We start from the raw sequence: 14,507 nt of genomic DNA, 5'->3' as shown, positions 1-14,507 counted from the left end.
ATAAATCGAAACCGAATAGATAAGAAAAACTTACTGAATTCGATCAGAAATCGCCCGAAGCCTTGCCTTTGATACTGCGGCATTGTCATGATACAGCTCACATTATACTTCTGAGCACAATGTTTTTCTTTGGAAAAATATCCTACTAGATGACAACCCTTCTTGTCGTTCTTCGTCAAGACGTAAAATAAAAACGGCTCGACGTCATAGTAAAGCGTCTTGTGATCTAGAAACAGCTTGGCAAGTAGACACAAGTTCTGGCAATAAATCTTGTTGACATTTCCGTCCACTTCAAAAACAGAAATGTCTTTGCAGCGGTAAATTTCCGTTGCGGGGGGATGTCGCCAGGTGCATTTGTCCTGATGACGCTCCAAGACTAGAAATAAATTACCCTCATAATTATAAAAGTAATAATTTAATCCCATTAGTTGCTCAAATCAAATAAAAAGACTCAGGAGTATATCAATAAAATTACCTCAACAACAATGGAGCTTTATAAAAAGTATATCCCTAACAAAAATAAATTAATATAATGAATATTTAGTAACAAAAATATACAGTACACTACTGAAGCAACCAAGCAATTTTTTTTTTAAATTGACACATTCTATTACAAATACTAATAAATGCCATAATGCAAGAATAATAACAAAATTAGTTAACTCTAAAGCTTCATTCAGAACCTCGAAATTAGTGGAATAAATTAGTGGTTTCAATTAGCATAGAAGTTTGTTCCTTTAATTTCAATGTAAGTATTCAGAACGTCAAAATTAGTAGTAGTCTTTTTCAATTAGTAGAAAAAGTTAACAAACTTTTGACTTTTCCACTAATTATCCTTCAAAATTCGCGAGGAATGTCATTTTGGCCTTTGATTATCATCCGTCAAGAGAAATTGTGATTAGAAATCAAAAGTTTATTGTGTGTGTGTGTTTTATAAGGTAAATATAGACGTTCTCTATGGATACAACTGACTATACTGTGTTTTTTTCTCAGGTAAGATTTCGACAGACGATGACAGAAAAAAAGCAGATGACATCCCATACCAATCCATTTATTTTATTAAAAAAAAAACGTTTCTAATATTTTTAAGTTAACTATGGATGGGTTTAAATATAAATACGTCATGCGTCGCCTCTTGTTGTTTTTAACCAGTTTTATTGGTTTATTTCAAAAATGACAGATGATATTTCAATTTTACTGGTTTGACGGAACGATGAACGACACACGGACGCCGATGCGCATGAACTTGCCTTTAGATTTTTGAGGTTTGTCAAAGTTTTGCTAAATTATAGGTTATAATTTGGTGTCAACTTATGTCAAATACCCTGCGTTTTGGAAGATGATGCATTTTGATTCGTGTTATTACGTGTGTTTTGTGTCTTTTGAAGTCAAGTGGAGGAAAAATCGAGGGAAAATTAACTGTAGACCCAGAGCGCAGTTTATAGTTAATATTCGCTGCTCATGCAGAAAGTCTGATACACCAATAAAAGTTACCATCAATAAAGTTTGTACACCATCTCGTCGTAGATAAGTGCGTCTCGTATATGGCACAAGGATCGTACCAGATCGTACTAAACATATACTAAAAACTGGAGTAGCTGTAAAATATCGATATCACACGATAGGTAAATAATGGATTTTAGTACTACAGAAAAATAATGTCAAAGGTACTGGTTTAAAAAAATTAAGATTAAAGTTAATTAATCAACCTTTAAGGTATCAAATTTGGTAAGTGTTATTATTAATGAAATAGTTTGTTTTATTTATGTTGTATATATGTATTTGTACATAAGTTATATTGATAAATATACCTAATAATAAATGCGGGAAGTTTCTTGAAGCTTGAAAGTAAGAAATAGTTCTTTTTTATATTTTTTTGGTATGTGGTGTTTTGTTCTTGTTTGTTTTGTATTAACACCATACCGGTTTTTTTTTAAATAAAATTACTGGATTAAATTTTTTCAGTTTTACACAGTTTTTTTCACAATATTTTGAAATAATCACTTGTCAGCCAAATTTTAAATATATAAATTTCCTGCTATGCGTTCCAATTGTACCAACTTATTTCTTTGTAGAATAAAATAAACTACTTTGAAATTAAAATGACAGACACATCTATCACTGTTAAGAATATTGTCGTTGGACAGACTATACCGCAAACTGTTGCTAGGATATTATATTTATTTTAATTATGTTTTTTAGACATTGTGAATGATCGTAAACGAAAAAGAATAAAGTGTAATTGAAACCACTAATTTATTCCACTAATTGTGAGGTTCTGAATGAAGCTTAAAACGAATTTCATAAATGATTGGATATTTAGGCACTTGTGACGTACGTCGATCACATCATATGAGCGAAAAACGTTAATAAAAAACGTCGTCCAGTTGGCTTAGAAATCCCTAAAGGCGTTCCCATATAATTTTACATACAAAATGACAGCGATCTTGAATTCCAAGCCATCTCTGACGCCGATTTTTCCTCGATCGAATGGTATAGTACTGGCTCATAAGATATCTAACTTATAGGTACCTTTATCTTGAAATCTATCTGAATCTGATGTGAAATTTTAGATACTGCAGCAAAATTATTAGGTTAGGTTAAGTTAGGTTAGGTTTACCCTGCTGTAATACTATTCAAAACATTTTCTTGGTTGATATTAAGCTGGATTTATAAACTCGGGAGTTGGCGTTCAGTTGAGGTTCAGTTGCAGTTGGATGTTCGCGGCAGTGGAGGTTCAATATTTTTGCATTTATAAACTGTCAGTTTCGGTTGTAGGTTAGGTTTGGAATTGTGAAAATTTCGAACGTTTTTCTTTCAATTTAAAAATACTTTAGATATTTGTCAAAGTTCAAACACAGTAATCCAAGATTACGCAAAATATAAACATTAAATTAACAGAAATAATGAAACAACAATAAAGGCCATTTTCCAATGAATCGGCGTCGCCTCTCTTTACCGTGCTTCACGTGATCGACAGTGTCGCCAACTGCCGACATAAACATGTTCATCTTTGAACTCCGCTAAACGTAAAACGAACTGCCAACTTTTCGACCAACTGACTTTATAAATGTGAAAAAACACATTCATTTCATAGTGTTGAACATTTTGAAGGTTAACTGAACTTCGTAAAACGAACTGCCAACTTTTCGACCAACTGACTTTATAAATGCGCGCATTCATTTCATAGTGTTGAACATTTTGAAGGTTAACTGAACCTCAACTGAACTTCAACTGCCGAGTTTATAAATCCAGCTTGAGTTTTATGGAAAATCTGGCAATACCGTATAGAAGACATGTATCATGCCATTTTTTGTCTCATTTTAAAATGTACAGCACGCTGTGCAAATACAAATATTTGTAGTCTCTTTGAAGATTGACAAGAACATGATTGCAATACAAGTCATAAGGCAATTATAAAACAAACAAGAAGTCAAACAAACCTATCAAAAAGATTATGGATTTGTTTATGATGTAGCTGGACGCTGGAAGTAGTAAGACCGGCAAGAAACAGGAGAAGAGGGTGGAGTGACCATGTGGACAGAATGGCAATGACCAGTTAGCGAAAATTGCTAAAGAGAAACGATCAAACACATCTCGACCACCTGGACGATAACGTAGATGGTATGAAAGCTGGTCTTCATCATCCCAATTGTTCCTAGGAACCCTTGAAGAAAACACACGACCTAGTCCTAACGTACGAAGATGGATGTAGCTGTCGTTCTAATTAATGTATGATTAAGTTTAGTAAAATATTATTTAACTTCTTCCTTAGTCCCTTTATTCAATGCTTCTCAGCTTCAGTTATTAGTCTCTAACTTACCGGCTTTACTTTTAGTATACTTCAAGCAGAATTCGCACAGGAACAGTTTCGGTAGTCTGGCATATTCCTGCGGAAAAGGACTAGAGTACCAAGTCTGAATTTCGTACTTTCCGAACTCTATGGCTCCGGGATTGCGAGGCTGCTCGTGCATCAGTTTTGACGGCGAAACGGGTACATTGCACTGATTGGCAAGTTCGGCAGCTTGTAGAATGGCTGCTGTGGCCGCATTGGCTTTCTCCCGAGCTTCCTTGAAAAGATCCAGGTCTCTCTGATTGACGCCAGGTGGCAGCTGTAGAGTCTTCATTTCTTCTGTAATAAAACAAAGTAATATTTATTTGTAGAACAAAGTTATAGGATATAAACATAAAATGTAAATAAGCAATGTTTCACCACATACTACTGTTATGCTCGAATAATGAATTTTCAGCTTTATACAGAATGTGCTCAAAAGTCTGCTACAAATGGGATTTTTTGCGACTCTTGTTATTGAAGACTTTGTGGAAAATGACAATTGACAAAAACGAAATAAATCCAACAAGAATAATACTTTATACAATATGTAGAAAAAAAATATGATTAAAACTACCATACTGACTTTTGTCTAGAATGAATACCATCAATTAAAAAGCCTCTAAAGTTACTTTGAATGTGTTAGTTTAAAATGTTTGTTTTCCACTGGCCATTGCAACAAAATCGGTAATCTGAGAATTAACATTTTAGTTGTTTACAATTTATTGCGGGAGAGTAACTGTATTATAAATTATATTTATTAGATTTGTCTTTGTCTTTTGTAATGCTAACAAAAAAAAATAGTACAATTTTTAATTTCCCCCAAAAAATGGAAAAACTGATATTTTTTGAAAGTCCTTGTATATTTATGAAACTTGGTACACATACACGTAGAATCAAATTCTGAACAACTTTTGTCTTCTTATTTCAATATTTTGTCACTTAACCCCACTTTTTGCCAAACATGTAGAAGATTTTTGTAATATGTCTCTATGATAGCTGTCTCATTTGTTAAAATATTTTTTTTGTTATTGTGTAAGCTGAGGAAATCCGGCATATAGTTTTTTCCAACAACTCAGTAATAAAAAAAACTCATTTGTTACGATTGTATAAAGGTATCTGCAAAAAATGACAGAAAACATAATATATCTCTGAATTAAAATGTCAAGACATAACTGTCATTGTCATAAATCCTATTTTATGACAGAATATACCTTAGACCACTTAAGAATAGTTGTATGGTCTGAAACCTGACTATAATATAAGGAAAGAATTCATGACAATAACAGTTGTAGTCAGTCATTTTAATTCAAAAGTAGATTGATTTTTCTGTCAGTTTTTGGATGTCGTCTGACGAAATCGTCTCTTCTTTCGTTAGAGAGACTTTATATTGCAAAAAGTACCGTGGTATCTAATGAAAAAGTCACCACAGTAGGCATCAAATAACATTCGCAATGTGGTCCAACATTAACAAATAAATTTACATAGTTAGTTACACGTTAAAGCAATAGTTATAAGTGAACACAAATTATGGTGATAAGGAATAAAGGTTGAAAACAGTACCATGCACTAAAATGAGTTGTAATGATGTTGTGATGGGGTAACCAATGTAAAAATCATGCAACTGAAACCACAACCTTGTAATAAAAAAGCTAAATGCAACTCTATAGCCATATTAACACACTTCAAGGGGTCAATCAGACCAGGTAAAACCAGCATGAGGGGGTGCAACAAGAAGTGACATGCTATCAATGACTGACATTTAGTTAATGATTACAACATATGACTGTTAGTTAAACATTGCGTGGATATATTCAAAATACATGTATTCAATTGTATATTATAATATAATTCATAAATAATCATAAAAATATATCATTATTTGATAATTATTCAAGTGGTTTAAAAAATAAATAGTAGTAATACTGAAATGAATAAATGTTATAGAAAATAAGGAAATAATAATAATAGCTCCCGTATATAGCGTTTAACGCCTTGGGTGTAGCAAGGTACAGCTTGCTATACTAGAGCCGTTCGGTATACAAGGAAGGTAATGTGGCTAGCACTTACGCTTCAACCGCCTATTACCTCAGGATTGTGAATCCCAAGTACTCATTTAAGGCTGAGTTTACCTAGGTACCCAAACTATTTTTATTTTAATAAAAATAGTCGGCTGATGAAATGCCGGGTGTGGGAATCGAACCCACACCTTGAGATTGGTAGACGACAGCTTGTACCTCTACGCCACCGGGTACCAAAAATAAAGAAATATCATTATAATTCAGCCAAGTTGTAATCACATGAATAAGATTTTATTTTTGCATTTTCAACTACAACCCTGACATATACCCTATGATCCAAAAAACGTCATCTTGTTGCCTTAGAAATGCCGATTGATGATGTATGTAGAACTATAATTTGGTGCCGTTTTAGATCATAGGTATGGTATAATGCAAAATAGCCCATATAATTTAGTAATATTTTAATTACAATATACAGTATGTCGCCGGTTTGTCACAAAATGAGAAACGCTTTTATTGACATTTTGAGAAAAAATAAAAAAATTTCTTATTCTAAAATTATTTATCCTGTTTATACTTTTCAAAATTTTCATACCGTTTTGGAGAAAATTAAAAGAAACTTGAAAATATGGTTGAATTTTTCCTAAGTCCTAAAAATCAAAAGGCTTTTCTATGGTAATATAACTTCGATTTCATTCTTTGATAGATAGTTATTAATTTTGATTCATATTTTTTGCTGTTGTAAAGTATCACATTTTCCGATAATTATTATCACCCTTACCCTAGTATTGAACTAAATAAATTGTGTGCCTCTTCAACATTTTAAAACAGCAAAAAATATGGCATTAATTAAAATTCTATTAATAATAATCTACCAAAGAATGAAAACGAAATTATATTACCATAGAAACGCGGTTTGAATATTAGGACTTTAGGAAAATTCAACTATATTTTATTTTTTTTTTCATATCAAATTAATAAAACTTCATTCAGAACCTCGTAATTAGTGGAATAATGAGTGGGTTTCAATTACACTCTATACTTTTTAGTTTACGATCATTCACAATGTTTAAAAAACACAATTAAAATTAATAGAATATCCTAGTAACAATTTGCAGTAGTCAGTTGTATTTATAGAAAATTCCTCATATTTAGCTTATAAAACAATCAACTTTTAATTTCTAACCACAATTTCTCTTGACGGAAGATAATCAAAGGCCAAAATAATAAAAGTTAAAAGTTTGGTAACTTTTTCTACTAATTGAAAATGTCTACCGCTAATTTTGACGTTCTGAATGATTACTTGAAATTAAAGGAACAAACTTCTACGCTAATTGAAACCACTAATTTATTCCACTAATTGCGAGGTTCTGAATGAAGCTTAAGAAAAAAACTTCAAAAGCTTGTTTTGTTTTACCATATCTTTACATGTACTATCGTTTGAAATATTAATAATATATGTATATTAAATGTTGCCAAATATACAATATGATTCAATGAAAACAATGTTAGAAACAATAAGAAACTGTCAAAAATCCATCACAGGCCAAGATAGGGTTAAAATCCTTTTCTCTATCAAAAAAGAATATTCTTATCGACAACCGCAATAAACAAGGGAGTAAACCACTTAATTAAATGAACAATGCAAAAAATATGATTGTGAAGAGAAATTTGATATTAAGAATTTTATTACAATTTGGAAATTAAAAAATGCCCTGGTGATTAGATTGTCGATATTTATATTATTACGATTAATTGACCGAATTTATTTGTATTTGATACATGTATTTTGGCGAGAGAAAGCTGGCTGGCGAACCCCGACAGCTTCTGATCTTACCCGTCTGATTGCAGGCCAGCGGCGTGCGCGGCGGCCCTTGCTGCTGGAGACGCCTTTTGGCCGGCGTCGGCAACTTATCGCCAGTGGCGGCGGCGGCGTTGGCCGTCTTTACGTCCTCGCTCTTGATGGTTTGGCGCCTTTCCGCCTCCTGCTCTTGTGAGTTAACTGCCGACTTAACTAGGTCGCTAGGAGACATGGCCGGATGGGAAAGGACAGGAGTGGAAGGGACAGGAATGCTCCCTTTTACGTCTTTTTCTTCCTCCTTCGGGGAAGCATCCTTCGGCTTGCGTTTGTTCGGGTTGTAGTTCGGATGTGACCGGCTGGCTCTGTTTTGCGTCGGAGCGGTGAAAAAGTGAGATAAACCGTCAAACAATCCCTTCAACTGTCCCAGTCCTTGCGGGGGTTGTTTCTTTTCGTCAGAACTCTTCTCAATCGGTTTGTCGAACAACGTAACTTTCTCTGTAGGGGTGGTAAACAAGTTCTTGCTTTCACTTTTTTCAGTTTTGTCCGCCTTTTGTACCCCTTGAGCCGCCGCTGCGAAACCCCACGGAGCGTCTTTATTATCGATATTAATACCACTTATACTACCGAACGTGTCGTGTTTTTCACCAAAAGTATTAACGGGTAACACCACTTTTTGCATTCGCATCTTGGAATCGGACTGAGAATTATCCGCGGAAGAATCAGACTGCGCCGAATCAGACTCGCACGAACTACTTAAACATTCATCGTCTTCAGAACTAGAGTCTTCATCGGATTCCTCTTCTTCAACAACTTCCTCGTCCTCCTCCTCAGTAGTCTGTTTCTCTTGCTCTTTCTTTTTAGCTTCAGCCCTCTCACTCCGTCGTAAGGTCCCACGTTCCGCTTCGGCTGTCGCTGAAGCTGCAGCTTTAAGTCTTTGGCTTTTTTTCGGCGGCGCGACATCTTTGCTCTTTATACTTCCATTCCTAACCTCTTTCTTGACGGCGGTATTAGACTTAGGTATAACTTTGGCTTTAGGTTTAATGTTATCTTTCTCACTGATATTAGTTTCGTGCCTTGTTCTCCTCCTACTCACTTCCTCTTTGACCTCTTTTTCCGGCTCACTCGCGACTGTTTTTTTCATGTTCGTCTCCTTTATCCTCTGGGAGCGTTTTCCGGAATTATAGGCGGATTTTTTGAAAAAGTTCTGCTTCTCCTTGGACATTTTATCGGGAGTGTCTAATTGGTCTGTGGCCTCCTGATCGGTGGACGTATTAGGATTGGGACAAGGTAAAGGAGATTTCTTACTAAGACGGGAGTGTGTATTAGGATTTTGCGTACCCTGACTGTCACTGTGTTCGCTTTCGCTTACTGCTGATGCTGAAGGCGCTCGACTCTTTCGGCAGGGCGTTTTCACGGTGGGTGTACTGGTTGAAACAGGTAAGTCCGGCGTTACTTCTGGCGGAAGAATTTCATTGCACCTGAAAATAATCAACATTAAGATATCAATATAATATAGAAAAAAATATATAAGTACGTTTCTTGTTTCTTTTCTCTGAACTTGTCGATTTTTTTCTTCACAGCGCTGCCTGGTTCTTTTTTCTGGGCCTTGCTTACGCTGTCGTGATGACTAAGGCAATGTTTACATCGCCAGGGGCATTTTGGTTTCTTTTCTGCAGGCGGATCTAAACAGCCCATGTGGTATTGCCTCTCGCAACTGCAGCAACAGAGCAGGCAAGTTGAAATCCCCGAATTACCTACAAAACAACCATTTTATACTCATAACTGACAATTTACAAGCGCTGTATTTACCACATCCGTCGCACACTTTGCATTCCTCACAAAACCATTTACCGCCCTTGGCAAGCAGGACAGCCAACTCAGGCCCTGCCTTGGTGCAACTAAGATGAACTAGAGATCCGCATTCGGAACAGGCACTTAATTTTTCCGATTGTCCTTTCTTATTCTTTGACTCTGTTCCTAAACACTCTGAACAAATCGGTAGCGCTGTTGGTGTTTGCTGCAAACAAAAAACAATAATATTAAAAATATCGATGGGATTGTCAGAAATGTATACAAGATAAGGAAATAGGAAAAACTGGTTCAGATAAGAAACCACAAGTATAATACAAAAATAAATATTTGTTTTTATCTCTGTTTTATAGTAATCCTGAATAAAATTAAAATTAAGATCAGCAAATGAAATAAAAATATACTTTTATATATTACAAAATAATTATTATAATTTAATTCAAAAGTATTATTTTTCAGTCGGTTTTTATGTTATTTATATAAAAAAGTTCGTATAAATGTATGTCCTAAAATGGTTAGTTTTGGAGATAGAGGGTGTAGAAGTTTCATTTTTATTTCCATTTTTTCCAAATAATTTATGAAGTAACGCCGATATATGGATGAAAATTGATGTCTGGGAGTTTTTTGACATGAGAAATTTGCTTTTGATGTCGATATTGACATCAAAATTTAACTCTTTTTTAACTCTAGCATCATGTCGATATTGACATCAAAATCAAATTTCTCATGTCAAACAACTCCCAGATACCAATTTTTATCCAAATATTGACGTTACTTCAGAAATTATTTGGAAAAAATCGAAATATAAATGAAACTTCTACACCTCGTATCTCCGAAACTAAGCATTTTAGGACATACATTTATACGAACTTTTTTACTTATTTTTATCTGCAGAATATGCTGCCAAAGTTTCCGGAAAACAGTTCGGACCACTCTGTAAACTTGCTAATGCTTGTAATGTAACAGTAATTAATAAATTGGATTCGTTCTATTGAAAATAATCTAAAATCTTAAGTTTCCTGTCCTACATACATACTTACAGCCTAATTAAGTTTAAAATAACACGTGTTCGAATCGATAACACTTAGTCATTTTTAAAGGAAATACAGCCTAGTAACACAACTGCGTTGTACATGTTTACAGGCGTTCAATAAAGTCTTTATAGCACCCGAATAAAATAGCGTTCAATACGTTCACGTGTTGTCGATTAAACCTTAGCGTGTAGGAGCACGGCCCGCATCAAAACAAACACTATCGCATTATCTGTTTGACAAAATGACGGTGTGACCGAAACTAATCGATAGGCAACAAGCGAACAGCCAATATCTACCTATTAAAGTATGTATAATGTAGGGAAAATACCGCCGCGTGGATCAACAGCGCCTGATAGAGTGAATCATCACGAAATTTAAATAGAAAGTTAGGGTGTTGGATATATAATAGTATGGCGAGGCTATCGATGCTCTATTTTATTATTGGAAGTGGTCAGGTGGCTAAATAAACGGCCTATAGCGTGGCGTCAACTAGCGCCTGGCGATCAATCAACATTTGGCGCCATTTCACGCAAAATCGCCGGCGGAAAGACCGCACGTGACATGAAGGAATATCAATTTCGATCGGTTCAATCTTGAAATGATAGGGATATAAAGGAAACATGGCTGACCACCTTCAATTGTTATGGAAATCACAACCGATTACTAACAAATAAGATTATTTGCATTATTATCATTACCGTCTCAAAAAATATTTAATAAAATATTTAGGAATAAAATGATTTGAAGTATATATATTTTTTTATGAATGTTTTTCATAGACTTCAAAAAAATTAGAGTTATAAAACCGCATACTATTCTAGCTTTATAATTTTCTGTTTTTTTTTTCTATATAAATAGAAATAGATGTCATCCACAGAGTCAAATCCCTCAAATGGCAATGGGCAGGACATCTGGCAAGAAGAACGGACAACAGATGGACCAAAAAAATTACTGCATGGTACCTACGAGAAACTAAGAGACCCAGAGGAACACCAAACCTGAAATTGGATCACGAAATTAGGAAACTAGCAGGGATAACTTGGGCCCGCATAGCCAACAATAGACAACAATGGGACCAACTACAAAGAGAGTACGAGAGGGACACATAACCATACTTCGAAATGGTTGAATAAGCTGAAAATCATGATGATGATTTTACCAGTTTCATATTCAAATCGACGTTCTAACTATTCCAATACTTTGGGCTCCTCCGAGCTTGATTTTTTACACTCAATACTTTGGACTAAAAAAAATCATATATACCCCATAATAAATAAATCGCCAAGAGAAGAAGGCATGATGAAAACTGCTCATCTAGTAGAAACTACAGGAAACATTTTCAAATCAAAAGACGCGGTTTTAGTTCGTCTGATAGCATTCGATAGTTAAGAGTAATGTCCGAACACATTCGGTACAAAAAATGCTCTGGCCAAAGAGCGAAAAGCAAGTATGCTCAAGAGCATGAAAATAAAGCGTTGGATAAAGTCTTTTAACAAAACATAGATCAACTAAAATCAGCCGTCTTTCACAAAAATATGAACATTTTATTATTATACTTTCAAATACATAACAGACTATTTTGTAATTAATTCAAAAGATCTGAAATGACCAGCGCTCTATACACCTGGCGGCTCGGGACGTTTCCCCTTGAACTCTTTGTATGTCTCGTTAATAGATTTGCCGGATAATAGCGGCGTGTATTGCCGGCTTTACGCGTCGTGGCGAGTCTAATTGGCTTATCGAGAATCGCCTACGGCAACGACGCGACGTGTCCGCTCCGCCTCTCTATCGAGTGCGAAACGAAGAAAAGGACGGAAAACAATCCGAACTTGCGAGTTGGTTGTGGAGGGTAACATGCGATGATGCCAAAGCTTTATGACCAAATTAATTGATAACTTGCTTTGACAACTTTTATACTTGCTTACAAAATTCTTATGACACTGACATGTTCATCCAGTGGGTTTATTAATGTCAACTAATAACCTTAGGATTTTATTCATATTTCTTTTATGGGTGCCGAAATAAATACTATAAATATTAAATACAATATTTCTCTTAACGCTTAAATTTATTTAAGAGAAAAAAAATTGAACCTAACCAACAATTCGTATTTATAGTAGTTTACAGTAATTTTGTTAAATTATACGAATGTTCTCGTTGATTATTGGTTTGGTTTGATGAAGTAAATATGACAGTGTCCTCCAATGAAAATGCGAGTTACTAACTCTAATAAATCAAATTCTAAGCTGGCAACTGAGCTAGATGCTTTACCTAGACCGTTATTCAGAAGCTACAAACCTATCGATGAAAATATGCATGAAAATTTACTTCCTAGGACACAACTAGAGGATATTGGTACACAGGTACAGTACATCTGCTGGATCTGTGTCTATGAAAGGAATGCGGACAAAAAACATTTAAATATACAGAAATATATTTTATACGTCGACTTGATGAGTACGTACCGCTAATCGCTCCGCCCACTCATTTTATTGGCTACTTGCAAATTTGTCGAATATTTATTGATGGGACGCGTCGTCTAATTTTTTACGGAAAACATCGAGAGAATATCGTTTCCCCTCTCACGGATATCCCGTAGCTACAGAACGGACAGACGTACTGTACAGTATCAAGTTTATTATAATGCTTTTCTTAGCTTTAAATCAAATATTTTTTGGTGTTTGGTGTTTTTTTCTCGCTAGCTTGTGTGAATTTTTACTCCTACCGCGCGTAAAGAAGTTTTACTTCAAAAATAAATTTTTATATAAAGGAGTCATTTAGTATCTCGTACCTCACACTCCTCTTTCAAAAATACAAAAATAATTAATTCTAACAAACTAATATTCTCAGAGACAACTGAGGCAACACTGGACGTGATAACTTTCCATCTCGATGCATCCGACTGAATTTTTTAAAATTATAATTCAAAAGGTTAATTTTCTACATTGATAAGTCCATTTGTTGCCAAAATGTATATTCCTAATTGTTTGCTGTAGTAAAAAATGAATATATTTCGGTTAATTAATTTTTAACTCTTTTTCGTTATTTACGATCCCTTAGAGCTCTTTAAAAAAAATGGAAATATTTTCGTTAAAAAGATAACTTTCCGTTGAGTTAAAAATTTCTGAAATAATTATCTTCAGATATATTTAACTTCAAAATAACAAATTAAAAATTGTAAAAAAAATTAATGCATGTATCTCAAGTCACAAGAAAATTCCTCTCTAATAAGTTATGAACGTCAAGATGTTGTTTTAATTAATTTTACATGTAATTCAAGACTTAAGTTTTAGAAAACACTCCCTAATATGCAAATGAAACAAACCAGAAATTACTAGCATTATACGAGAATGCAGTGTGCTAAAATAATGAATCAATTCAGTTAATTTCTAAAGACCATTTAATAATATGGCTGAACAAGTTATCAACGAGATTATCCGTCGTGGTGCTTTAATTAAACTAATCAGGTTTGTATAAGACAGAAACGGTCATTTAAAATACGATAATAATAGTTTGATATTCTCGATGATGAAGAAGATAAAATAGATAAACTGTTTCTTCACTAATAATACTTGTTTTCAGTCATTTCTTCTATTAACCATAATCCGGTGTTTTTACATATTTTTATTATTATTATGAATAATTAGTCTTCATATAATAATGTTATACAAAACGATTCATCATCATCATCATCATCAACCAGCCACTATAATATAGTCCACTGCTGGACGTAGGCCTCCCTCGTTTGCTTCCATAACTCCCTATCTTGAGTTATTTACATCCAGTTACTGTGGATACGCCTTAAGTCGTCACGCCATCTGGTTGGAGGACGGTCTCTGTTCCTGAATGCATCATGTCTTGGTCTCCATTCTATATTTTCTTCGTCCATCGGTCATTGTTTAGCCTTGCAATGAGCCCTGCACAATTCCATTTCAAAGTAGTTATATTCTCTATGGTTTCCATGACTTTTGTTCTGTCTCGTACTTCGATATTCGGTACTTCGTCTCTCA

General features: G+C 34.4%; 1 protein-coding gene across 3 annotated transcripts in view; it reads right to left on the bottom strand.

Annotated features, from left to right (window-relative positions):
• Window positions 1–14,507, bottom strand: part of LOC115886482 (histone acetyltransferase KAT6B) — a 29,139-nt gene that overhangs the window by 5,614 nt on the left and 9,018 nt on the right. Inside the window, exons 1-6 of one of the 3 annotated variants that reach the window (XM_030905651.1) lie at window positions 10,504–10,766; window positions 9,464–9,671; window positions 9,189–9,408; window positions 7,691–9,132; window positions 3,824–4,132; window positions 35–376 (exon numbers count right to left, since the gene is read on the bottom strand). In XM_030905651.1, the coding sequence (XP_030761511.1) occupies window positions 35–376; window positions 3,824–4,132; window positions 7,691–9,132; window positions 9,189–9,349 (2,254 nt within the window). In that variant the 5' untranslated portion in view covers window positions 9,350–9,408; window positions 9,464–9,671; window positions 10,504–10,766. Of the gene's footprint in view, window positions 1–34; window positions 377–3,823; window positions 4,133–7,690; window positions 9,133–9,188; window positions 9,409–9,463; window positions 9,672–10,503; window positions 10,767–14,507 lie in introns of those variants that run through there. The other 2 variants (XM_030905650.1, XM_030905652.1) reach the window with 2 other exon arrangements.

This window comes from Sitophilus oryzae, unplaced genomic scaffold, assembly GCF_002938485.1.
Source record: "Sitophilus oryzae breed Bouriz unplaced genomic scaffold, Soryzae_2.0 scaffold_490_pilon_pilon, whole genome shotgun sequence".
NCBI lineage: Eukaryota > Metazoa > Arthropoda > Insecta > Coleoptera > Curculionidae > Sitophilus > Sitophilus oryzae.
Note: the sequence above shows the minus strand (reverse complement) of the source record. Positions and strands in the feature narration are given on the sequence as shown.